Raw genomic sequence first — 26,467 nt, forward strand, 5'->3', positions numbered from 1 at the left:
CTGTGGTTAGAGTGGTGAGTATGACCTCATCTCTGCCCCACACTCTGTGCTACTTCTCTTCCTGATGTCACCCCCTCTGGTTCCCCAGGTATCTGGGAGACTCAGGCCCACCCCAGTCTCTCTCTCAGAGATACCCTATAGCCTCAGGAAAACTGGGGCCCAGACTTGGTCCAGAGCCTTTTCCTTGCTTTCACTCACCACAGTTTGAAACAGATTGAAACATTTAAAACAAAATAAAACCAGACCAACACCTTACATAAATCCTATGAAAAGAAATAACCAAACATCAAAATTTCAAAACACTAGTGTCACATGTAACTGCATTTCAGCCTCATGAGTCCAGAGAATCTTCACTGGCATCTTATCAATCTTCCTGCTTTATCTTCCTGTGGCTGTTGCCAACTTCCCTTTACTTCCAGTGACTATATGAACACCTTGCAAGACCAAATCTAGAACCCTAGTCACTTCCTCATCTGAGAAGCATGTGATGAACGAGTTGGACTGTGGATCCCCTTGGGCTCAAAACCCGCCTACTGCACATATTCAGAGTGTTCCATAATGGCCCTTCAGACATCCCCATACACCTAGACAATGAAATTATATAAAGGTCATGTGAAAATAATGCTTTAACTGTAGTAACTAAAAAACACTTGTTCCTTCATGCACAACCACTTCTGAGTGTGTCTACAGGTGTGAAGTCCTGTGCTAAGAACTGGGGGTGCAAGGAGGCTCAGATAAACACGATCTATTTCCTGTGGGAGTTACAATCTGGTTCAGGGGTCAGACAGTAATAAGTTATTCCATCAAATATTCCCTTCCTCTTTTCCTTCATAGCATAAACATTTACTGAACCCTTGTTATAATGCAGGCACTGTGCTTGGTGCTGGGGATAAGTACATGAGAAATTTAGAGCCCATGTACTTAAAGAGATCACAATTGGGTGGAACAAGATAGACACAGAGGGTTTTATAGAGGGTTAAATGTAATGACATCAGTGTGTATACTCGAGAGATCTCTTTTGGGATTAGGGATAGTTAGAAAAGGGAGGTGATACATAAACTTGAAAGGTCTGTGGGGCATCTGGGTGGCTCAGTCAGTTAAGCATCCAGCTCTTGATTTCGGCTCAGGTCATGATCTTGTGGTTCGTGGGATCAAGTCCCGAGTCTTGATGCTTGGGACTTTTTCTCTAGCTCTCTCTGCCCTCCAACCCTCGCTTGCACATGTGCACACACATGCATGTTCTTTCTCTCAAAATAAATAAATACTTTTTTTCTTAAATTTTTTAATTTTTTTTATTTTTGGGACAGAGAGAGACAGAGCATGAATGGGGGAGGGGCAGAGAGAGAGGGAGACACAGAATCGGAAACAGGCTCCAGGCTCTGAGCCATCAGCCCAGAGCCTGACGCGGGGCTCGAACTCACGGACCGCGAGATCGTGACCTGGCTGAAGTCGGACGCTTAACCGACTGCGCCACCCAGTCGCCCCAGAAATAAACACTTTTTTAAAAAAGAAAGGTTTGTAGAGAGGTCTAAACGATGGCATAAGGAATGATGGGCAAAAAGCACAGTGCATAGAAGCAATATAAAATGCTTCATAAAAGAGGCATTTATGGAGCTATTAGTCAGTTGTAGGCCTGGACACAGCATGCACATGAGAGGAGGTGGCATCCTGGAGTGGCACCAATTGTCCAGTGTCAGTGACAAGAGTGGGAAATACAAAAACACCGGGTGAATGTCCTGAATGGCCTTGTAGGTTAGAATAAGCTGGGCTTTTTTATTTTTTATTTTTAATGTAGGTGATTTGAGAACCACTGTCAGAATTCAGGTAAATTAAAGCTGGTTGAATCCCAGCTTCTTTCTTTTATTCGGTTTGTGCCTTTAAGCAATTTACTGAACCTTTCTGAGCCTCAGGTTCTTCCTCTTTAGTTTTTTAATGTTTATTTATTTATTTTGAGAGAGAGAGAGAGAGTGCACCATCAGGGGAAGGGCAGAGAGAGAGGGAGAGAGAGAGAAAGAATCCCAAGAAGGCTCCGTGCTGCTAGCACAGAGCCTGACACAGGGCCTGAAATCACGAACTGTGAGATCATGACTTGAGCCGAAACCAAGGGTTGGACGCTTTACGGATTGAGCCACCCAGGCATCCCTCTTCCTCTTTAAATGAGGCCAGTGAAAGCCTCCTTAAAGCTTATGAGGATTGGGGCGCCTGGGTGGCGCAGTCGGTTAAGCGTCCCACTTCAGCCAGGTCACGATCTCGCGGTCCGTGAGTTTGAGCCCCGCGTCGGGCTCTGGGCTGATGGCTCGGAGCCTGGAGCCTGTTTCCGATTCTGTGTCTCCCTCTCTCTCTGCCCCTCCCCCGTTCATGCTCTGTCTCTCTCTGTCCCAAAAATAAATAAACGTTGAAAAAAAAAAATTAAAAAAAAAAAAAAAAAAGCTTATGAGGATTTAAAACTTTAAATAAAATAGTGTATGTTCAACGAATGGCTACACAAATGACTGACATTAGTTCCATAAATGATAGTTTGCTTCTTTTCAGCTTCTTTTACTCTATGATACAATTTGTGCCTTGAAAATAGGTTTGCTGGAAAGTGAAACTCCAGGTGAAGATAGAGGAGGTAAATTGTACAGAACCAGGGAAATAAGATGGCACAAATCGGGCCTGTGTGAGCACAGAGAAAAGGGAAGGTATCTGAGAGGTTTGTGGAGGTGGAAGGTTTGGAGCTCGATGGCACACTAGAGAGGATGGAGGCGAAGAAGAGGGAGCAATCCGTGACGATTCCTGAGCTTCTCATTTAGGCAAGCAGAGCGTTTATTCTGAGCAGTGTCTACAGCTCTGGCCTGCAATGTCCTGGGGTGTCTCCAGTTTTCTTGCAGTGTGTGCAGAACTCTGAAAGTATTCCAGAATAAACGAACACTAACGTACTCCAAGCCTCTGTGTTTCAGTTAAAAGCATCCACATCCCCCAGTCACCCAGACCCAATGTCTAGCATCTGCCTTGACTCATTCTTCTCGTTCATTCCCCACGCCCGGTGATTCATCTGGTTTCAGTTTATTTCTTACAGAATACCTCCTCCACATCTTATTTCTTGGCCATTCTGACCATAACCTCTCAATTTTCAAGATCAGCACTTTTTACCCCTCCTCTGTCTCTCGGTTCCTAGCTGCCTCGCTTCAGACTCTCCTCCAAATACCTCCCATTCTGCTTCTCTCCTTATTAGAACATAATCTGTTGCTAGTAACAAGACAAAAAACAAAACAAAACAAAACAAAACATTCCTGCTGTGCTCTTCCCAGCCAAGTTTATTTTCCCTCCTTGCAGTGGAATCCTGTACTTCATATCCACTCAGTTTTCTTTGCATCACAGAAGGTTCTGTCAAGTCTATGTTTGCCTCAGCAAGAATGCCCATTCCTCTGTATCAATTTATTTTATTTTTTTAAAGTTCATTTATTATTTATTTTAAGAGAGAGAAAGTGAGTGTGGGGGGGATGGGGGAGAGAGAGAGAGAGAGAGAGAGAGAGAGAGAGAGAGAATCCTAAGGAGGCTCCACACTGTCAGCAGAGAGCCTCATGTGGGGCTCCAACTCACAAACCATGAGATCATGCCCATGGCCAAAGTTGGACACTTAACCAACTGAGCAAACCCGGTGCCCCTCCTCTGTATATTTTGGAGAGCAAAACAGAGTTCTGGGAGTCATGTGAACCTAGGTTTGAATTCTGCTTTTGCCACCTGCTATGTGTGTGACCTTGAACAGGTCACACTTTAGTTCCTCATTTTTTCTAACATAGTGGGGTCTCCCTGAACTGTATTTAAAATGTCTTTCCCTCCCCAAGGAATCCCTTCCTCATTCCCTATTCACTTTTCTCCATAGCATGTTCCAACTTTTATATACCGTATACAATATTTTTGTTTTTGTGGGTTTTTTGCTGTCAAGCTTACTAGAATATAAGCTGTGCATGCAGAAGGCATTTATTTATTTTCTTCTCTGTGTATTTCCAGTAGCCAGTACAGGGTCTGGTATATAGGGATTTCTCAGGAAATATTTGATGGATGAATAAATGAATGGGGAACTGTTTTATTATCTCCCACATCTCTTTTGAGGGTTAAGTGAAATCCCATATGTCAGAAGTGCGGTGAAGCGTGTGGTGCAGAGAAGAAGATGCTGGTTATCATAGCTCTCACCTTTTTTTTCTTTAAATGTTTGATTTATTTTTTAGAGAGAGAGAGAGAGAGAGCTTGAGCAGGAGAGGGGCAGAGAGAGAGGGAAGCAGAGGATCCGAAGTGGGCTCTGTGCTGACATCAGGGAGCCCAATGTGGTAGAACTGTGGGATCATGAGCTGTGAAATCATGACCTGGGCTGAAGTCCTATGCTCAACCAACTGAGACACCCAGGTGCCTTGGTCCTCACCTTTGATGACTATTCAAATCCTTTTTGCACTTGAGATTTTTCTTAAACAAGGGCCAACTTGCCCAGAAAGTGTCCCTGACTACCCAGTTCTCCCATTTTTCCTGAATTTCCACTGTACTCAAAATCTGGCCTGTTACATCCTAACAAGGAATTATAATCTGTCCTGCTTATCACTCTCTTCCCGTGTGCATTATCTTTAAAGTTAAAGAATAGAATCCCTATGCTTAAGAAAATACAAAACAAATACTAGCTGAACAAAAGTTGTAGATTGGTTAATATTATTTTATACAAATGTATGCTTCAGAGTGCTTTCAAAAATGAGGGACTGCATCAAGTCATGTAGTTCAAGTTACTGAGCCATAGAACTATGTGTAATGTAGTGAGTTATTTGAGTAGTCTTTATTATATTAATTCAATTATTCCTCACAACAGCACATTGAGATGTGAGTATTGTTGTCCCCATTTTTCAGGTAGAAGAAGAAGTCTAGTTTTATTGAGTTGCTTGCCCAGGCTCACAGAGTGACTAAATCAGAGAGCCCAGGATTAAGGCTCAGCCCTATTTGACCCTCAGAGACCATGCACTTCACCCCATGCAATAAATGTTTTACTTGCCACAAGGGAAGAGGGAAAATGACCACAAATGGATCAGATTAATTTATTATCACTACTGGAAAAAGAAAACAAAACTATATGTGTAGTGGTGACTTACTAGTGTCATTTTTGTAGGACAGGGTAGAATTATAGAAGCCACTAATGTAAATATAAAATGCTTCAGAGGAATGTCACTTTAAATTATATAGGAATATCAGAAAATGTGAGAATTTTCGGCCTAGACACTTGCTCATTCATTAGTCTATTCATTCACTGTGGCACTGGGAATACAATGGTGAGCAAAAAAAGAGAGACAGCATCTCTGCTTTCATAGTTTACCACCTTAGAAGAGATCCATGTCAACCAAGGTGTTGTATGCTAACAGCTGTATAATTTCATTAGGAATAGGTGCTTTGATGAAAAGCATCAGAGATTGATGTGATCAAACAAACAAAAACAACCTGGGGTCAGAGAAAACTAGTGAAGAAGTGATACTGAGATGAGATACCACAGATGAGTAGGATATGGTGCCTAAAGAGTGTGGAGATGAGTATTCCAACCAAAATGCAGTGAAAAGGAACAGAAGGTGTTTGGGAAGTGCAACAAAGGAAGGCTGCAAAGGTGGGCAGGGTTTATTTACACTCTAAGAGAAATGGGGAGCCAGCCACAATGGTTTTAAGGAGGGTGACATGATCCAATTTGCATTTTGGAAAGAGCATTCTTATGCCATTCTAAAAATGGATTGGAGGGAGCCAAGATTGGATTTAGGGAGACTTTAGAAAGCTATGCTGGAATCCAGGAAAGTGGTGGTGATTGCTTAGTCTTTGGAGTTGGTGATGGAGGTAAAACAAAGCAGATACAAGAAATCAGAATTTTTAGGAAGGAAAATTGAGCAAATTGAGTAAAGGGTTGTGTGTAGGACCTGTAAAGGGTAAATCTAAGTTTTCAGCCTTGTGCAGTTAAGGAAGTGGACATGTGGGGGTGGTTTTCCTGAAAAGATCCAGAAAAAATCAAGCTTTAGGGTAGGGTAAGAATATGGGCAGATCTTGGGGCACCCAGGTGGTTCAGTCGGTTAAGTGTCTGACTCTCGATTTCAGCTCAGGTTGTGATCTCGCGGTTTTGTGAGTTCAAGCCCCACATTGGGCTCAGTGCGGGCAGTGCAGAGCCTGCTTGGGATTCTCTCTCCCTCTCTCTCCGCCCCCTCTCCACTCACACTGTTTCTGTCTCTTGAAAGAAAGAAAGAAAGAAAGAAAGAAAGAAAGAAAGAAAGAAAGAAAGGTAGATCTTGGGTTTCATTTTGAACATTTGCTGAATGTTTCATACCTTTGACAACCAAAAGAATGGACTAACTTGCTAAGATATTGCAATCTTTTCACTTACAATTTGAGAAAACTCAGACCCAGAGACTGTCCAAGAAGATATAGACTTGGGATTAAAAATCAAATTTCTTTTACCTATGAGCTTTTACCTATGAGTATTTTTCTAATAGGAAATCAGTTCCATACTTGTGAATGTTAGCAAGCAAGACTTGTTAAATATTTGAATATGATTCCAAGGAAGATTTGGCAATTTCCTGCCTTATAATTTAAATAATAACAGTAATGAAGAATAATCATTATGCTAATAGATACTATTTAATGAATATCTACTATGTGTTTAAATAGTTCGCATATGAATTCTCAGCTGCTTCAGTGGTGTTGTCCTAACCCTCAATTAAGGCAAAGAGATAACTGATAAAACCTTTCAGAGTTTACCAAACCTAAATCACAGAAAAAGCAGTGACACTCATTTCAGAAGCCCATACTAACTCTAGATCAACTTTTCTTCATCTCATGACTTCCGTATATCTTCCATATATCCATATATCTAAAATATAGTTATTTCAACAAATTTCACTTCACAAGAATTTGTATCAGTTTTTTTTCATCTGCCCAATTTTTCATTAATTTAGAACATTAATGAAAAGGGAAATGTGTGTATATATTTCATGAAGTTAGTGTGAAACTGCTTGCTTGTTATGTTGTTATTGGTGAAACTTCTTGATTATATCCTTTATACTCTAGGCAGTGGTCAATTGGCAAACTACAGCCCTTAGGTAAAACTTGGCCTGCTATCTATTTTTTTTTTTTTAAGTTATAGTGGAACATTGACATGCCTGCTAGATTATGAATTGCCAATGGCTGTTTTCACACCAAAACAGTAGAGTGGAGAAGTTGCTGCAGAGATCATGCCAACAAAGCCAAAAATGTGTACTATGTAGAAAAAGAAAAGAAAAGAGAAGGGGAGGAGAGCAGAGGGGAGTGGGGGGAAGGGGAAGGGGAAAGGCCCCTGGGTTGCCTCAGTCAGTTGAGCTTCCTGCTTCAGCTCAGGTCATGATCTCACAGCTCAGCTCCTGGGTTCCATCCCCATGTCGGGCTCTTTGCTGACAGCTCAGAACCTGGAACCTGCTTCAGATTCTTTGCCTTCCTCTCTCTCTGTCCCTCCTCTGCTCAGGCTCTGTCTCTCTTAAAAGTAAATAAACATTAAAAAAAAACATGTACTGTGTGTCCCTTGCAGCCCAAATTTTCTGACCCTTCCTCTAGAACAATCACTATTACTTTTTTGTAGGGTCATCATTTGATACTGGGTTTATCAAGTACCTATTTCCAAGCCTGTGCCATTCCTTACTTTAAAGATCTTGATGGCATGATAAAGTTGATATATCAAATTATCAGGCTTTGATCTGTGTTTCTGATGTGTAATTATCCATGGAAATGGAAGGATAATAAATATACCACAACTAAGGAAATATTTTTTTGTAAGATAAAGTCTCATAGTATGTTGTTATTATTTTGTAGATTTGTAAATTTTATTTAAAACCTGGAGAATAACCAAGGTCGAATTGGCCTTTGAAATTATTCAGTAATGAGCCCTACTAAGGAAAAGGCTTTCCAATGGAGCATTTGTGCAAATATACAATGTAAATATGTAATTATATAGTAAGCATTTATTTATTTTTTTATATGAAATTTATTGACAAATTGGTTTCCATACAACACCCAGTGCTCATCCCAAAAGGTGCCCTCCTCAATACCCATCACCCACCCTCTCCTCCCTCCCACCCCCCATCAACCCTCAGTTTGTTCTCAGTTTTTAACAGTCTCTTATGCTTTGGCTCTCTCGCACTCTAACCTCTTTTTTTTTTTTTTCCTTCCCCTCCCCCATGGGTTCCTGTTAAGTTTCTCAGGATCCACATAAGAGTGAAACCATATGGTATCTAGTAAGCATTTATTTTTGAAAAAAATTAATATTAGGGGGTGCCTGGGTGTCTCAGTTGGTTAAGCATTTGACTCTTGATTTCAGCTCAGGTTTTGATCTCACAGTTCTTGGCTGATAGCACAGAGCCTGCTTGGGAGTCTCTCTCTCTCCCTTTCTCTCTGCTCCTCCCCTGCTTGTGTTCGCTCTCTCTAAAAATAAATAAATATTTAAAAAAAAAATGAATGTTAGGTGATAACTGCAAGTAAATTCTGTATTTTATTTTGATAATAGACTATAAAACCCAGAAAAAAAAGGCTGAAGAATATCTTACCCACTACGTAATATAAGCAAATAATAGCAAGAAACTTTCCTTTGTTGTTTTATTCACTATTTCTTAAAGTATGATTCATCTGCATCAGAAGATTTTAGAATATATTTCAAAAAGTGGCAACTCCTAGGCCCCCTTCTTCATCTACAAAATTGGAATCTTTAGAGGAAGGCTTAGGAATGTGCATTTTTAACAGTGCTGGGACTTTATTTTTATGTACACTGGAGTATGAGAACCTCTGATTTAGTTCAAATGCTGTCACCTGTCTGGTATAATCAGTTGAAACAAGGGTCAATTTCCTTTATGTAAAAGGTCTTCTATTTCACTGGTAGCCCCGGTAAGCTATTGTTAAAATGCCAAGTATACATGGGATACAATAATAGACAATAAACTAGGTTAATTAAAGGGATGCTACTAAATTAGAAAGTGCCAATTGTAAAAGGTTTATTATGAATGTAATGATCTTGAAGCATTGGAAATAATTAGCATTTAAATTAAGTTGTAGGTTAGCCACATTAGGAAAGGTTAGCTTGCTATGAATTTTTATAAGGCTATGATGTTATTTATGGATTGATTTGAGCATTGACTATAACCTAATTTAATGAAAATTTTGGAATAATAAAATTGTCATTATTAACTGAGCTGCACATTAATTTTGAAATTTTCTTGAACACATTTTCACTGGAATAACTATTAAAATTTACACAAGATAAATATGGATGTAAAGTTATATATGTAATATTTAAGTAATTTTAATATTTTAATACCATGATTAGATATATTAAGCTACTCAAAAGGGTCATAGTCACCAGGAGTGTGGCTTTGTTTCAACTATATTTTTTTCCTGAAATTTTAGGTTGTGTGTGTGGTAAATAACTTCAAAGGAAGACAACCAGAAAATGAACATCTCCACATGGATAACCTGGCACAGATGCCAATGATCAGCATTCCTCGCGTAGAAAGTCCTTTGGAAAAGGTAACATCTGTACAGGTGATTCATAATTTAAATTCTCAAATGTGATTGTTATCTAGAGCAAATGAATAATCATTCCTGCGAGTTCCTGCACAGTCATTTTTGATTTACTGAAACAAATTTAGAGTCTAATGTGGTATTTAGCAAGAGTTTAGTCACTGAAGACATCATCTTAGAAGAATGCATATCACATTGAAAATATTTCTTTGAATACTACATGCTAAGAGCTGAGTATACATGGAATATGTTCTGTACTTTGCCATAAATTTGAGATAAGGAACATTGTGCAATGGTCTCATACAGGGGGAAATTACAAGATATTTTTATTTGAGAATACATGCATTTTTTAATATATTTCATTCTTTCCAGGCTCTATTTATGTGAGAAACTGCTTAGTATAATGCCTGGGACATAACAGTGCTCAATGAATTTTGTTGAATATCATTATAGAAAGGTCTGGTCTCATTATAGAAAGGTCTAATGACAGGAAAACACCGATCAGGCCCTTCCTAATCAGGGAGGTACTGAAGGAAAGGTTGGGAAGGATGGAGCCAGACCAGGCTGCTCTTTGAATGGCAAGTCAAGGCTTCATTAGACATGACAATGAACACAGAAGCCAAATAGTTAACAAAAATTTTTCTTGAGACTTTTTCTTGAGACTAATCTTGTGAACTAGAGAGGGTAATATTTCTTAAATGAGGATGCAGTTATGTACATTGGTAACTGGTTAAAAGATTGCTCCGAGGGTTAGTAAAAGTAACCTCATCCCTGTCCATCTCCACATTTTGATCAATACATTAGATGAAGAGATCAATTACATGCTAATCAGGAGCTTAGATGGTGTCAATCAGCGAGGGATAATTAATACATCAGTTGAAAGAATAAAAGAGAGACTAGATGCAATTAACAACTAGAAATAAAGCACATGTTTTGTATTTGGATTTAAAAAGAAGTTCATGTAGGGTAGGGTACATCTAGGTTAGCTGCACAAACAAAAACAGGCTCAGAGGGTATTGTAGGTTACCATTCAGCATGTGTCAACCGCATGTTATCGCTGCCAAGTTATATGATCTTACGTTCCATTTAGGGAAAATAATATCCTGAATGAGAGCATTAATAGTTTGCTGTGCTCAGACTAACTTGGAATACTGAATACTGCCCTTGGTGACATAGTTTTAAGGTGGGCATCATAAAATAGAGTAGTCGGTACTCAAATATTTGTTAAATGAGCAAATGAATGTGCCCAAGATGGTGGTGCGTGGACTCAAAGTCATGGATTATGAAAGCCTGTGGAAGGAGTAGAACATGATTAGACAAAAAGAGAACTCATGGAAGACGCAGTAACTTTCCATATATATCTGAAGGACTACTGTATGGCAGAGGGATGTGATTTGTTCTGCTGGGGCCTCAGAGGTCACAATTAGGTTGAAAGAAAAGAAAGTGTAAGAAGACAAATAATGTCAAGAAAGAAAGAAAAACTTCCTAAAAATGGAATGGCTTCCTTAAGAGCAACGAAATTTCCTTTTATTATAAGGATCCAAGAACAGTTAAATAATCACTTGTCCATCGTACTATGGAGGGAATTCAAGCATCACAGTGAGGATAGAGGTTCTGGATCATCATTATAATAATAATAATAATAATAATAATAATAATTACCGTTTAATTATCATTCATCATGTGTCAGGTACTATGCAGATTGCTTATGTAAATTCAACAAATATACTCCTATGCTCTGCAAATACAACTTCATTCCTTACCACAATTTTATTTTTTTATTTTTTTGATAAAGTTTTTTTTTTTAATATATGAAATTTATTGTCAAACCTTACAACAATTTTAAAGCTGGGTGTCATTATAGTGGCAAATGCTAATAGTCCAAAGAAGACCTCCTCCCCTTCTTTCTTTTAGTAACTGAATTCCCCAATCCAATTTTAGCTACATCCACCACTGCCCAGCCATAGTCTGTATTTCCCAGCTACCATTGCAGTCAGACATGACCGTGCAGCTAAGTTTAGAATAGTGGGATGTAAGCAGAAGTGGTAAGCACAGCCTCTGGTTCGTCGCTTGAAGATTCTTGTCTCTGTCTCTTCTCCCTCTTCTCATCAAGTGGAAAAGGTAGTGACTGGAAGTAATCTTTAACTTTTTTAAATGACCAATCCATTTTGACAGTGTAGGTTCCTGGCTGAGCTCGTGAAACAGTCCACATACACCCTCTAGATGGTTCTGAAAAAGAAATCAACTTCTTTCCTTTCTGAACCATTGGATTACTTTCATCTCTTTTGCACAGTGGCTTAGCTGATGCCATATGACAATAAATGTGTCCATTGTAGAGTTAGGGAAACTGAACTCCCAACTAGTTAAGCAGTTTGTAAAAGTCCACATCACTGATGAGCAACAAAACTATACAGTGTGACATTTCAAGATACATGTATTGTACAAAATTAGATCTTTTTTAGCTCAAGAAATAAAGATAGAAAGCAGCAGAATTTAGGAAGAAATATTAGACATATTTGGAAGACAATGGTCTGGGTAACAATTAGTGTTCATTTTATATACCTCAGAAGTTAACTTGAACATTAATTACTATCTTCTGTTGTTTAACATATTTATTTGTATAAGGATTCTTTGGTAGCCTCCTAGCATTGCCAAGTATTCTGATACACCATTACATCCTTCTATATATACAGTGTATATTATATACATATGTATATATATAATTCCTGTTGTTGAATTTATGCAAATTGATTTTCATTTATAGTGATTTTTAAAATATGAAAGCAAAAATATTCTACTAGAATCTATGGATTTCAAGATATCTGTGTTTATTAACTTACTTCTTTCATTCAGTTGTTTGTTTGTTTGTTTATGACAAACTCATGTGCTCTGTTTTTACCTTGGTAGTTAGGGAACAAAGATGATTTGAATCTGATTCGGTTCTCCCCTTTGCCCACCGAAGTGCACTGTCACATGCCTTGCTGAGCTCCGACTCTGCTCCCCACTCTATTCCCCCTGTTTGCAGGCAGAATGCTGTGTGCACAGGGCAGGGTCTACTCCTGCGTCACACAGATCACACACAGGAAGATCATGAATCAAGGTGCTGGGGACACATCTCAGGCTTCCCTGTGGAGCTCTGCTGCTAAGAGGACATGTATTTGTGCTCATCAGCTGGAAAGGGAGGAAGGCCATCACTTAAGGAAGCCCACAATGTTTCTCTTTCTTTTATGATAAGGAGTACTTGGAGTAAATATATTGCTTTTCATCATAGCTCACGATGGGAAACAAGTGAATGCAAAATTCTTCCCGATAGTTTGATCTTAGGAATTGATAGTTGGAGGGTGGCATTAGGTTCTTAAAGCTGGCCCTCTGAGGAGAGAAAGGGAGTCCAGTATTAAAGTTCCAATTGCAGGCACGCCAGTCGTTTAAGCACTGTTACGCCAAGCTGTCATTTTCTGCTTGTCATTTTGTGCGGGGAAGGCAAAGGGTTTCTTTCCTTTAGAAGTTGTGTACTTATATAACCTCTTATGTTCAAAGTACATGTTTGATAAACTGTAAGCTACAGAGTAATTACAGCATGCCAGCATTCTTTATTTTTATGCCAGCGATTTATCCCTTAATTATAGGGAGTTTGTCATATAGTTAATTACCACAGTTTATGAGAAAAGTCATGATTTTTCTGAAAGCTAAGTAAATCTGAACATTCATTACATTTGGTTTTATGAAAAGAATTAATCATCTATGGAAGCTGGCCCATCATATCTCATAGTCCAGTAGATTTTTAAGTTGCCAATAACTTCATTACTGCTGTTTATAATAGCAAATCATAAAAGTCTAACTGTGTATCAGCCGTGAATGATTAAATCAATGTTGGTACATCCTACAATGGAATCTGGTGCATTATAATGCGGTGTTTCAGCTCACAGGTTCTGGAGGTAGACTAGCTGGGAATTTGGGACAATTTTGACCTTGGGCAGCTTATTCAAATACTCTGTGATTCAGTGTTCTCATTCCTCACATGGTCATTGTGAGAGTTGAGCAAGCTTATAGTAAAGCACTGAGAACAGTGTCTGGAACCTGTAAAGCCCTTAACCATTGCCAGTGATAATTATTATTACCATTTAGCAGTTGAAATGGATAAGGTAAATCAAGATGTGGAAAGTTTTCTGATACATATTGTAAAGTTTATTTTTTAAGTTGATATATATAAAATGCGTGTTATAAAATGTGTGTGTGTGTATAATGAAGCCAGTTATGCAAATTACCACACAGATAATTTCTTTCTAGTAGGATCATTTATTTCTAGAAAAGAGCACATAGATGAGAGAGAGAGAAAAAGAGAGAGACTAGTTACCAACCTGAGAGCAATGCTTAAACCTAAGGAGGCAACTGAGAGAGTGGATCTGATTTCTTCTCTTTCTTTCTTTGCCTTCCTTCCTTCCCTTCCTTCCTGCCTCCCTCCCTCCTTCCCTTTCTCCCTTCCTTCCTTTCCTTTTTCATTTGTTTTCTCTCTTTTTCTTTCTGTAATGTATAATTGTGTAACAAAAGCAATTACAACTTTTAAAAATTATCCAGTTTTCTTAAGCTGCTCTAAGGAGGCTCTGGTCATGCTTCCTCAGATTGACTACCACTGTGTTCAGATTTACCAAAGTCCCTTGGAAAGATTCCCTCAGAGCAATTTAAATCCTATGCTCCTTCCTCATGACTCACATGATCCTTTTTAAAGTGTTTGGTTTATTTTTATCTGCTGAATTGGGCATGGAGGCCTTGGTTGTGGCTCAGATGCCTTTGTGCCCTCATGCCCAGGGTCCCGCTTCCTTTGGCACACCTGCAGCCAGCCGTCCCCATTTCAGATACTGTATGTCCTGAGAAACCGCACACAAGCCCTGTGCATATGCCTTTTATTTATGGGATCCACAAATTCACACCCCACCAAGGCCCCAGAAAACCAACTTTGTCATAGGTTGCACCACACTTTCCTTTCAGACTCATCCTTTTCTGGCTCCTTCCTTTGAGGGCCCATTCATCTCAAACAAAAGCCTCAGTGGTGCTGGCTTCAGGATGTCTCCAAATACATGAAGATGTTCTTAATTACTCTTGGGAGTCCAAGAACCAAAAGTCTGACTCTCCTTCTAGGAAGTGGAGATGGAAACATTTACATATTCATTATCTTTAGTTCCTTATTTTAGCAAGAACAAAGAATTAACATCTTAATAGCTGTGTTACTAGGAAAAACTAGATAGAGTAAAATTTTAGTCATTTCTACTAAATATCGTATAAATCGATCCAGTTTGAAGGATGTCACCAAAGGGCAATTAAAATGTTTCTTTGTCAATAAAGAAGCTCAATATTGCAGAATTGGCTAAAATCCTATAGAATCCCAGTAATACCCCAAAATGTCAAAGAGTAAAGATGAGAGATAAGAGCAATCTCTGAGAGAAGGAGGAGTGTATTCTATTTAAAGCATAATTCAGCACCTTGAACCAACACCATTTTGAGACTGGATGAGCAAATAGGCAAATACACAACAAAAGAAAGTCTTCAGGCAAGAAGCTTTCCCTCTGGTCAAGCTTCTCATTAATATTGGTTCATGGCAAATGAAGGAGTACTTTTCCTCAACTGAACGGGTGCTATAGCGAGGGGGGAGAGTTGTCTTTATTAAAAAAAAAAAAACAAAAAGCTAGCTCCAATACTTCACCATCTACTTAGAGTAGAGGTTAGGCTGAAGTGACTAGCAATAGTTCCGATGGTCCAACAACCATGAGAATGAAACTGTATAGGAATAAAGTGATAATCCTATAGTCTCAACTTTTTCTACCATTTCACTCATCAAATCACCAAAATTCTATTATAAAACTACACCCTCCATCTTTTCAGCTCAAGATCTAAGGTAAGGATTCCTTGACTATTTGTGGAACAATCTGGGGATAGCTAAATCTATTGTTCTTCCAGTGTAAATAATCAGGACAATTACTTAAATCCTTTATATGATATCATGACATAGATGAGAAAGACACATTTTACGAGTTAGAATATGTTTTTGAAAAAAATTAACTACAAAAAATTTAACTAAATTCATTATTAATAGTATTTTCTTCCAATGTCAAGGAAATTAAAGAAAATATGTGAAATGAGAGATGAAAGGTAGGTGACACAATGGCGCAATTAGGAAACTAATGTAAGAAAACAAATAACATTATGACAGGATGGAAACCAATAGTAGAAACCATAAAGAACAAAATCCACACTGGAGAAAGACTTATCAGTATATTAAGGACAGGTTTCAGCATATGTAGTAAAAGAACAAGAATATAAAATTGACCAGAGAAAAGATAACAGATACAGAAGACATGCCACAGAAATCTAACATGAATCATTGTAGTTCCAGAAGAAAAGGACAAATAGAAGTATAGCAATATTCAGAGATATATATCAAGGAGACTTTTCCTTCAAATAAATACCTTCAGTCTAGAAGAGTTAACTAGATACAAGGTAAAATTAAAATATATACTAAAACTTAGATTGTATTTCTCAGTGAAATTTTTGTATTTCATTACTGAAGAAAGAGTCCTATAAATTATGTGGGATATGTTATTATTATTCCCAATTATTAACTACCCCCTTCCTTAGGCAGAGTATCCTTCCTGCTCCATTTATCTAGGATTTGGTCAATAACATCTGAATGAACCTGATTTATACCCCATTAGTCACAAACCTGCAGAGACATCAAGAGTTTTGTCAACTTTGTTGCTTCTGGGCCTCTTTCCAGGAAAAGTTCATTTTCCTGATAGGGGCTGTTCCTTTAGCCTGGATCCTAAAACGGGAAGACAAGGGAAGCAGAAGGGTACCCAGCCAGCAACTGGAGCAGATCTATAGAACCTGCCCACCAACATGTGGTATGAGGGAGACATACATATTTGTTGTTGAAGCCACTGAGCTCTTGAGGTTTTAATATAGTATACCGAGTGAAAACTAACACACACACACCAAGGCAGAAAAAGTTGGTTACCTACCAAAGTCTGACAGCACACTGGGCTCAGACTTCTCTCTCTATAATAGTAGATGCCAGAATAGAAAGGAGTAGGAGTAGTGTTTTCGGAGTTTTCAAAGAAAAAGTTTGTGATGTCAGAATTCTGTTCCCACCCAGGGGCGCCTGGGTGGCTCAGTCAGTTAAGCATCCAACTTTGGCTCGAGTCATGATCTCATAGTTCGTGGGTTCGAGCCCCATGTCAGGCTCTGTGCTTACAGCTCAGAGCCTGGAACCTGCTTCGGATTCTGTGTCTCCCTCTCTCTCTGCCCCTTCCTCCATCACGCTCTGCCCCTGTCTCAAAAATAAGTAAAACATAAGAAAAATTTTAAAAAAAGAATTCTATTCCCACCCAAAAGGTCATTTAAGTATTAAGACAACCATAAAATATCAGATATGTAAGAATTCAGAAATTATATTACTCATGAAAAGTTACCAGAAGGTTTTTTACCAGTTAACTGAGCAGCACACCAATATCTAGAGCTCTGAAGTTGGAAAAGTCATTATAGGAGTGAATGGGCAAAAAGAATGGAAACCATTTACATAATTAATTAGAATTGACTATGGTAAATATAGTAACATAGAGAAAATTATAATTTTTAAACAGAAAATATATTTAAAAAGAAAATAATATAACAATGACAAGATGAGATAGAAATCCTAGATGTCAACAAAAGTAAAATTATGATAATTTCCAGCTTTTATGAAGGAGGGACTCAGCACCAATCTTTTGTTCTTGACATTGCTACCTAGAAAAATATAGATTCAAGCATTTTTAAAAGTAAAAGTTATCAAAAGTAATGAAAAACACCCTATAAAATGCCAGTAACAAAGTGTAAAATATCAGCAACATATGTGTTAAAAGGTTAATGTCTGTAATATATGAAACATCCTAATTGAAAAATGGGCAAAGTTTATAAATAAGCAATTATTAGAGATCAAATACAAATGGGAAATAAATATATGGAAAAGTATTCTCTGTCACCTTTTTCTCCTTTTTTCCCCTTTTTCTTCTTTTATTGAGGTATAATAGACCTATAACATTATATTAGATTCAGGTGTACAACATAATGATTTGATATTTGTGTATATCCCAAAATGATTACCACAATGAGTTAACATCTGTCACCATAGAGTTACTAATATTTTTTCTTATGATGAAGACATTATTTATAGTCACAATGCTGCACATTGTTCCCATGACTTATAATTTATAACTAGAAGTTTGTAGCTTTTGACTCCCTTCACCCATTTTGCCCATGCACCACCCCTTGCCTCTGGTAATTACTGACCTGTTCTCTGTATCTATGAGTTTTGTTTTTGTTTTGTTTTTTTTTTTTAGACTCCATGTATAAGAGAGATCATATGGTATTTGTCTTTTTCTTTAAACTTATTACTTAACAGTGTGCCCTCAAGGTCCAGCCATATTGTTGAAAATGGCAAGCTTTCTTCTTTACGTTTAAATAAGTCTGTTGTGTATAAACTTACCACATCTTCTTTATCCATTCACCTATCAATGATTACTTTGTAAATAATGCTGCAGTGAATATGGGAGTGCATATATATTTTCAAGTTAGTGTTTTCATTTCCTTCAGATAAATACCCAGAAGTGGAGTTGCTGGATCATACCATAGTTCAATTTTTAACTTTTTGAGGAAACATCATAGAATTTACATTCCCGTAAGCAGTGCACAAGAGTTCTCTTTTCTTAACATCCTTGCCACCACTTGTTATTTCTTGTCTTTTTGATAATAGCCATTCTAACATGTGTCAGGTGATAGTTTCTTATGGTTAATTAGATTTTCCCAGACAATTAGTGATGTCGAGCATCTTTTCATGCACCCGTTGGCTACCTGTATATATTCTTTACAAAAATAACATTCATATTTTCTGCCCATTTTTTAATCAGATTGTTTGTGATCTTTGCTGTTGAGTTGCATGAGTTTATATATTTTGGGTATTAACCTCTTATCTAATATATGACTTGCAAGTATCTTCTCCCATTGAGTTAGAGGTTAGCTGTGGGCTTGTCACATCCGGACTTTATTATATTGAGATACATTCCCTCTATACCTATTTGCTGAGAGTTTTTATCGTAAATGGATGTTGAATTTTGCCAAATGCTTTTTCTATATCTATTGAGATGATCATATTATTTTTTATCTTTCAATTTATTAATGTGGTGTGTCCCATTCATTGATTTGTGGATGTTGAACAATCCTTGCATCCCCGGAATAAATCCAACTTGATTGTACTGAATTGTCCTTTGAATGTGTTGTTAAATTTGCGAAGATTTTACTGAGGATTTTTGCATCTATATTCATCAGGGATATTGAGCTATAATTTTCTTTTCCTGTAGTATCCTTTTCTGATTTTGGTATCAGGGTGTAAGGCTGGCCTTGGGAAATAAGTTTGAGTGTTCTTCCCTCTTCTGTTTTTTTGGACTTTGAGAAGAATTGGTATTAATTCTTTTTAAAATGTTTGGTAGAATTCACCAGTGAAGCTTTCTAGTCCTAGACTTTTGTTTCGGGGGAGGTTTTTAATTAGTGGTCTAATCTCTTACTAGTAAGATTTTGTTTCTTCATGATTCAATCTTGGAAGACAGTGTGTTTCTAGGAATTTATCCACTTCCTCTAGGTTGTTATTTATTGGTATATAATTGTTTGCAGGAGTCACTTATGATCCATTTTATTTTTGTGGTATCAGTTATAACATCTCTTTCACTTCTGGTTTTATTTATTTGAGTCCTCTCCTTTTTTTTTTCTTGATGAGTCTAGCTAAAGATTTGTTATCTTTTCAAAGTTCTGTCACTTGTGATGAAAATTCATGAAGAGTCTTTTATGGGATGCTTATGAAGTTGGTTCTCACCCTGTAAGCAATGGGGAGCCATTAAGGAATTTAAGAAAGGAAATGCCATGTTTAGAATGGAGAATGAATTAAATAAGAGCAACACTGAGCAAAACAAAAACCAATCTGGGAGGTTATTGTACAAATCCAGATAAATTATTAAGATGACATAGACTGGATCTCAGGACAGCCATGTCATCTCATTTTGACTGACCAGGCATCATTTGGCAACATCTGTTTTCAGTCAGATGCTGATTCTGATCAGAGGAGTTGCCTTTAGTCTGTTCAGGCTGCTATAACAAAGTGCCGTAGACCAATGGACTAATCAACAACAGAAATTTATTTCTCAAACTTGTGGTAGCTGGAAATTCCAAGAGCAAGATGTCAGCGAACTCTGGCCCATTTCCAGTGTCCCATATGGCAGAAGGAGTCCCTTTTGTAAGGGCACTAATCCCATTCATAAGGGCCCCGCTCTCATGACCTACTCACCCCCAAAGACAGCACTTCCACTTACCACCACATTGGGTTTCACCATTGAATTTGGGGAGGACACAAGCATTGCCTATAGCACGGGTTATCTAACTATCCCAATGATTCACAGTGGAAAAGGGCTAACTGCTAGCCAGGCATCACTAAGAAAACTGTCCCCCTACTGTCACCCCCAGAAACATGCTGACCTCTCATCTGTGACATTTGCCTGTCTTCTCCTCAGAGATTTCTCTTATTTATAATGAATGAATAAGGAGTAGATTGGCATTCCTTCCAAGGATCTTCCTGGGTCAGGCTGCATTCATCATAGTAGCAAAGCTCTGAGCCCTTTTGTCTTTTACCTCTCTCTTTCCCTCTGCTTTTCTCATAGCAAAATGCTGGCATTCAGATTTGCATAGGCAAGCACATGAAAATAATAATGTGTGCATATGCATTATTGATTTTAACTGATGCTATACAGAAAATCTAAGGAGAGGAATACTTTAGCAAAAGAACAAAAACATTTTTTAATAAATATGAAGATAGATGGGATTTGATAGAAAAGGGTATATTTCTAATAGATCTAAGAATTCATGTCTACATAGTTTTATTAAGGCAGTTAGACAAGCCACGATAATCACTTATATCTAATTTGGGATACTTTCTAGAGTTAACTTGGTAAATATAACCTGGTATAAAGGATGCTTTTTGAGAAAATAATTTTATTTCTATCTAAACCTAGGCATTATTTTTTCTTAGATTATATGATCTAATCAAGTGGATCAAAAGGAATTCCCTTTTGCCAACAACACAAAAGGAAAGATAACTATAGGGGTAATTTACAAGATTACAGTTTTGCCTTGTAGGTAAAGGGCTTTTCACCAACCTGTACTACCCAAGAAATTCATACTCTAAAAGCACACTGCAACAGAAGCTTCACTTGAACAGAAGTGGTTAGCAGTGGTGACAGTTCCAAACATCTAGAAATGTCATAATGAGTGGACATTATTACAGGTAGAAATTACCATGTTTAATTCCTGTGGCTATCTCAAAGGGAAATAATATGGATAGGAAAACCCTAAGGGAATTCACAATGACCCAGAGAAGCATATGCATTGACCTTTACATTTACTGTTTTGCAGATAATAAAATCACAAGGGTCGAGGAGAGCCTGACTTGAATTTTAGGCAGAATGGGAGTGGGGGACAGATGGGAAGCCAGGCTTCTACAGCTGGAAATTTTGAGTTTGAAGCCTGGTGTGGCCACATAATAACTAGGCAGGATAAAACAAATTACTCCTCCTTACCTGAACAATTGGTACAATAATGATTCCCTTTTAGGGTAACTGTTGGAATTAACAGATCACAAATAAACTTCTTGGCACATTGTGGGTGGTTAACACAAATTAGTTCCCCTGCAACAGTGATTCCCTTAATTGGATTTTCATCTTTTCTCAGACTAAGAAACCCCTATAGGTGTATTTCATGGACTTAAAAGTTTATACAGATTGTCTATGTCATACATAGCACATGTGGCAGAAAATATTATAGCTTAAAATGTTGCATCTATTAGTGTCATAGCAAATAGTCAAACAATCCTGTGGTTTCTTGCCAAGACAGATATGATTATACATTACCGTGCTCTCTGTGATAAATTCCTTCGAGGTTTCAGAATGCTATGCATGAATAACTATAGCAATCTAATTTAGGATTTAGTTGCTTTTCTATAATGCAAATCTTTGTTTTACAGAACTGCTGAACTGTAGTATAAATGTTACATAAGACCTTGTCAAAACAACTTTATTAGTGATTAGATATTGGAACAGTTAGTGAAACTAAATATATTCATATTTTAGGCATTTCTTCCTCAATCTAAGCTTTGAGCGCTCATGAAAAATATTTGAAGTAAATGAGTGTTTGCATGCTGTACTCTGTCCTCATTTGTTAAGTTTAATTTGCTTTAAAAAAAAAAGCCAATTGAGGATGGAAATTCCATCAGGCATCAAATTTTAGGTCAGAAAAACTAGCATATTCTGTTATTACTTTGCCTTTGTCATTTTTCCTATTTGTGCTTCCATATATTTAGTATTTTTTCCCACACTATTAATAAATACTAAATACACAAGGAATAAAAGCCAGATTTTTTTCAGTTATATAAATGGCCTTTTATAAAAGCATCTTTTCAGTAAATTACTTTTGAATATAAACATGCTTCCTCATCTCATTTGTGTGAATGAATATAAAGTTGATGACTGCATTTTTAAATTAAATGATTCCTATAGTCATCAGTTAAGGAGAGACTAAAACATGATGGATCAAAAAATCATTCTTGACACACACAGTTATACATGGGAAACTGCTCCCATCTGTTCATTCCCCTCTTCTCTCAGATTCATTCCTGTATGGTGGTCTGTCCTAGAGATATTTATGGAGGCCTTCAAAATGGAGCAGGAGTGCCATGACATTATGAAAGTTTTTTGTACAGAAAAATGTAAAATGTTATTTTGCTAAAACCAGGAAAATAAATAATGAACTCATTCACAGTCTTATGAAACAACCATCATTTTTGTTGTTTCTGTTAAAGAAGCAAGTAATTTGTATATATTGTTTAAAATGTGAAAGTCTGGGCAAGCAAGACAAAAGTGGGTAACAGTATCCATATACTAACCACAATGATCACTGGAAAACGTTTTCTAAAAGTAGCCTTGATGACCCCATCCATAAGTGTATGTGTGGATTTGTGGATAGTATAGGATCTCCCTGGATGTTCTTTTCTGTAGCCTGGTTTTGCTTGCACAACCAGTATGTCATAGATATGGTTAGAGTCAATAAATATAATACTCATATCAGCATAATAGTAAAAGCTAATCTTAAGGGGAGCCTAATTTGTGCCTGGAAAGAACTTCACACGTAAACATCATTTTAGTTTTTATAGAAACCATTTGAGTATATCTTATTTTTCTCTATTTTACAGAGAAAAGAGACATAGAAAGGTTAAGTTGCCCAAGGTCACACACCTAGTCTGTGTTCTGAAACAAGAATACAGAATTGTATCTTCAACTTTCCATTTCCAAATATGTTTCACTTCAGAGCTAAAACTCATAATCACTATGCTATACAATATCATACAATTACATTGAAAAAGTTCTAATTCATACAAACTAACCATTACCTTTGTTAGGCATGGAGAATTCTTTCCACTTCCAATTTCCCATAATTATAAACAGTACTAGGGTAAACATCTCTACAACAGATATCTTGGCAGTTGCCATTAATAATTTATTAAAGATATATTCATAGAGTCAGAAATGCTGGAAAAGCAAGGATGAATACTCTTCAGGCTATTTTTTTGACTCATATCTTTATGTCCTCTCCAACAATGGAGAATATTATTTGTAATAATCTTTACCAATCTTATAGGTCAAAAATATATGAAGTACTTCATTTAATTTGTATCTTTTAAATACGCTCCCATATATTTATTTGATATTTTTCCTTTGAAACAAACATTGAAGCAGTAATTCAAGAATTGACAAACCAAACTCTAGATACCACTTGGCCTTTAGACTTAATTCACAATGTAGCTAATGGTCTCAATATATTCCCCCCCCCCCCCACTGGGGTTTATTAAAGGCATACTTTACATTCTATAAAATTCTCTTTTTTAGCATACAGTTGTATGAGTTTTGTCAAGTGCATGCCATTGTATAATCACCACCATAATCAAGTTATACAACATTTCTATCACCCTAAAAAGTTTCTTCCTTTCCCTTGGTAGTCAACCCCTCTTTCAACCCCTAACCTCTGCAACCACTAATCTGTTTTCTGTTCCTACAGTTTTGCCTTTCCCAGAATATAGTATAAATGGACTCATATACTATGTAGCCTTTTGAGTCTGACTTCTTTCACTTGGCATCATGCATTTGAGATTCATTCATATTATTACCTACATCAATAGGGTCTTTTTTTTCCTTTTTATTGTTGAGTAGTATTCTGCCTTATTTATGTACAATTTTTTAATCCATTCACTATTTGAAGAACATTTGAATTATAAGTAAAGCTAATATAAAAATTCATGTACAGGTTTTTGTGTGTATACATATTTTTCCAAATCTTGGATAAATACCTAGGAATAGGAATTGTGGTTTTAGGGTAAATATATATGTACATTTACCAAAATTTTCCTAAGTATCTGTGTCATGGTTCATGGTATTTATGGTTTTGAATGGGTCTGAAATGAATCTTGATGTGGCTCATCCAGTTTTTACTAACTGGTACCTTCTGGTGAAAATAGGCAAGTTTAATTTTTGTATTTTTTTTCAAATTTTTATTTAAAAACTAGTTAGTTAACATATAATGTAACGTTGGTTTCAGGAGTAGGATTTAGTGATTCATCACTTTACGTATAATACCCAGGGCTCAACACAAGTGCCCTCAGAAAAGGCAAGTTTTAAAATGAGGAGTTTTGGGGTCCCTGGGTGGCTCAGTCAGTTAAACGTCTGACTTTGGCTCAGGTCATGATCTTGTGGTTTGTGAGTTGGAGCCCTGCGTGGGGTTCTGTGCTGATAGCTCAGAGCCTGGAACCTGCTTCCGATTCTGTGTCTCCCTCTCTCTCTGCCCCTCCCCTGTTTACGCTCTGTCTCTTCATAATAAATAAACATTAAAAATTAAAAATATATAAATAAAATGAGTTTTAATTAGATCCTGATTATACAAGAATTTATCATACACTTCATCCACTACCCACATCCTCTGATTCTTCCATCAAGTAGATTTGCTTATTTAGCAAATCTAAAGCATTTTAAACAGTTAAAAAGAAATGAAATAAATGAGAATCCAATTAGTTAGGTAGATTAAAATACCAGTGTAAAATAAGGCCTGGGTACAATGGATGAGTTACCTTTTTTTAATCATCTTCGGTTATATATAGTAAAATCTTATTTGCAATTAGATTTGTAATATATGAAATATGTAACAAATGTCAAATAAGAAGCATTATGGTACATTTCCCAGGATTCATGAGCTTACAGTCTAATGGGGGGATAGATAATCTTATAAGCAAATACAGAACAGGGTGGTGATGGCTATGCTGGAGGAGGACATAAAGGGAGATCTACCCAAACATAGCAATGCTTGCAGCGTCTTCTAAGGGGACATCTGAAGAACTGTTAGCTAAGTGAAGAGATGAGAAGAAAGTTCCAAATAGAGGAATCAACTTGCACAAAGATTTTGTTTGGCAGGTGAGATAAGAGCACAGAGGCAAGAAATTTGAGGGTGCCGTTAAAGAGTGTTCAGGTGGGGTCCAGAATGAGGGTAAAAGAAATAGAATTAAGAACGGGCAAGTGGGCTGGGCCAGATGGACAGATTAATGGTTGAGAAATTTCAAAAATGGCCAAAGAAACTTTGTAGTATGAAGGAGGTAGGACAGGAGGTAAATTGGGATTTTACATTTCTGATGTGGTTGATGGTTGGGAATAGAGTCGGGAATGTGTATGCTACGGTATGGTGGACAGGTCATTAGAGTTAGGGAGGTTAAGGAACTTCAGCTAGAGAACACAGATACCCACATCCACCAAGTACATAAACCCAGTAACATTAATAGACTTACCTGGAGTTTCATGCCATTGTGCTGGAAAACATTGAGTTCAAGTGAAACTGAGTCTTTGCTGCAGATCTCAATACCTTTATGTACTGTGAGGCTGTAGGCAAGGAATATAGGAAGCAGTTATTCCCAGAAGTGTTTGAATACAAAGATTTTATTTTGGGGGAAATCATTCAGGATTACTGCTTTTTTTTTTTTTTTTTTTTTTTTTTAAAGGCAGTGCACTTTTTACCAGAGAAATGGTAATGTTTTTAAACAGAATTTTTATATACCTAACAGGGTTTACACTGCTAACCAACCACTTTTCTACAACTTTAGGCAGTGGTTCTCAGACTGTTATAAAAGAGATTCCTTACCTTACAGCATTTGCAAAAAGGGCACATTTCTGGGAAGCATGCCCAGAAGGCCTGGGCAAATGTGGGCCTGGGAATCTATAGTGTATCAGCCACCTCAGGTGATGTGGATACAGACCCAGCGTTGGCCTGGATCCAGCTGGGCCTGCCAATCTTCTGAAACAGTAGTTTTCAATATTAGCTACACATTAGAGTCATCTGGAGAGTCTTTAAAACTACCATTGACCAGGCCACACCTCCGACCAATTAAATCCAAGTCTCTGGTGTGGTATCAGTATTTTTTCTTAAAGCCCCCCAGGTGATTCCAGAATGCAGCCAAGATTGAGAACCCATGCTCCTAAATATTCATTGTGGAAAGACAAACTCCCTAGCTCCTCGGGACTTGGAAATACGTCATATGATCTATAGCTAATGCTCCAGTAAAAGCCTGGCCTGCCTCTGGTTTAATTAGCTCATCAGTGAAATCCGCCTGGAGAGTTCTCCTTTCTCTGGAGGGTTACGATTCTCTCAGAAAGTAGCTTTTAGCCCCTGTCTCAAAATAGTACAAAAAAGAAATTCCTGAAGAGAAACAAAATTCTGAGCTCATGTTAAACTCTGAACTGAAAAGAGAACTATGGCAAAGGAAGAAATGGTTCAAAACAAT

General features: G+C 37.4%; 2 protein-coding genes across 6 annotated transcripts in view; one reads left to right on the forward strand and one right to left on the reverse strand.

Moving 5' to 3' along the window:
• Positions 1–26,467, forward strand: part of PLPPR5 (phospholipid phosphatase related 5) — a 220,275-nt gene that overhangs the window by 180,461 nt on the left and 13,347 nt on the right. For 3 of the 4 annotated variants that reach the window (XM_047871976.1, XM_047871979.1, XM_047871978.1), the window contains one exon: positions 9,415–9,549. In XM_047871976.1, the coding sequence (XP_047727932.1) occupies positions 9,415–9,549 (135 nt within the window). The remainder of the gene's footprint in view (positions 1–9,414; positions 9,550–26,467) is intronic. The other variant, XM_047871977.1, reaches the window with a different exon arrangement.
• The window catches only part of SNX7 (sorting nexin 7), a 300,077-nt gene that overhangs the window by 40,582 nt on the left and 233,028 nt on the right, over positions 1–26,467 (reverse strand). Inside the window, exon 12 of one of the 2 annotated variants that reach the window (XR_007154931.1) lies at positions 25,478–25,568. The gene's annotated coding sequence lies outside the window, so the exon portion shown is untranslated. Of the gene's footprint in view, positions 1–25,477; positions 25,569–26,467 lie in introns of those variants that run through there. The other variant, XM_047871974.1, reaches the window with a different exon arrangement.

Source organism: Prionailurus viverrinus, chromosome C1 (assembly GCF_022837055.1).
Source record: "Prionailurus viverrinus isolate Anna chromosome C1, UM_Priviv_1.0, whole genome shotgun sequence".
In the NCBI taxonomy this organism is placed as follows: Eukaryota; Metazoa; Chordata; class Mammalia; order Carnivora; family Felidae; genus Prionailurus; species Prionailurus viverrinus.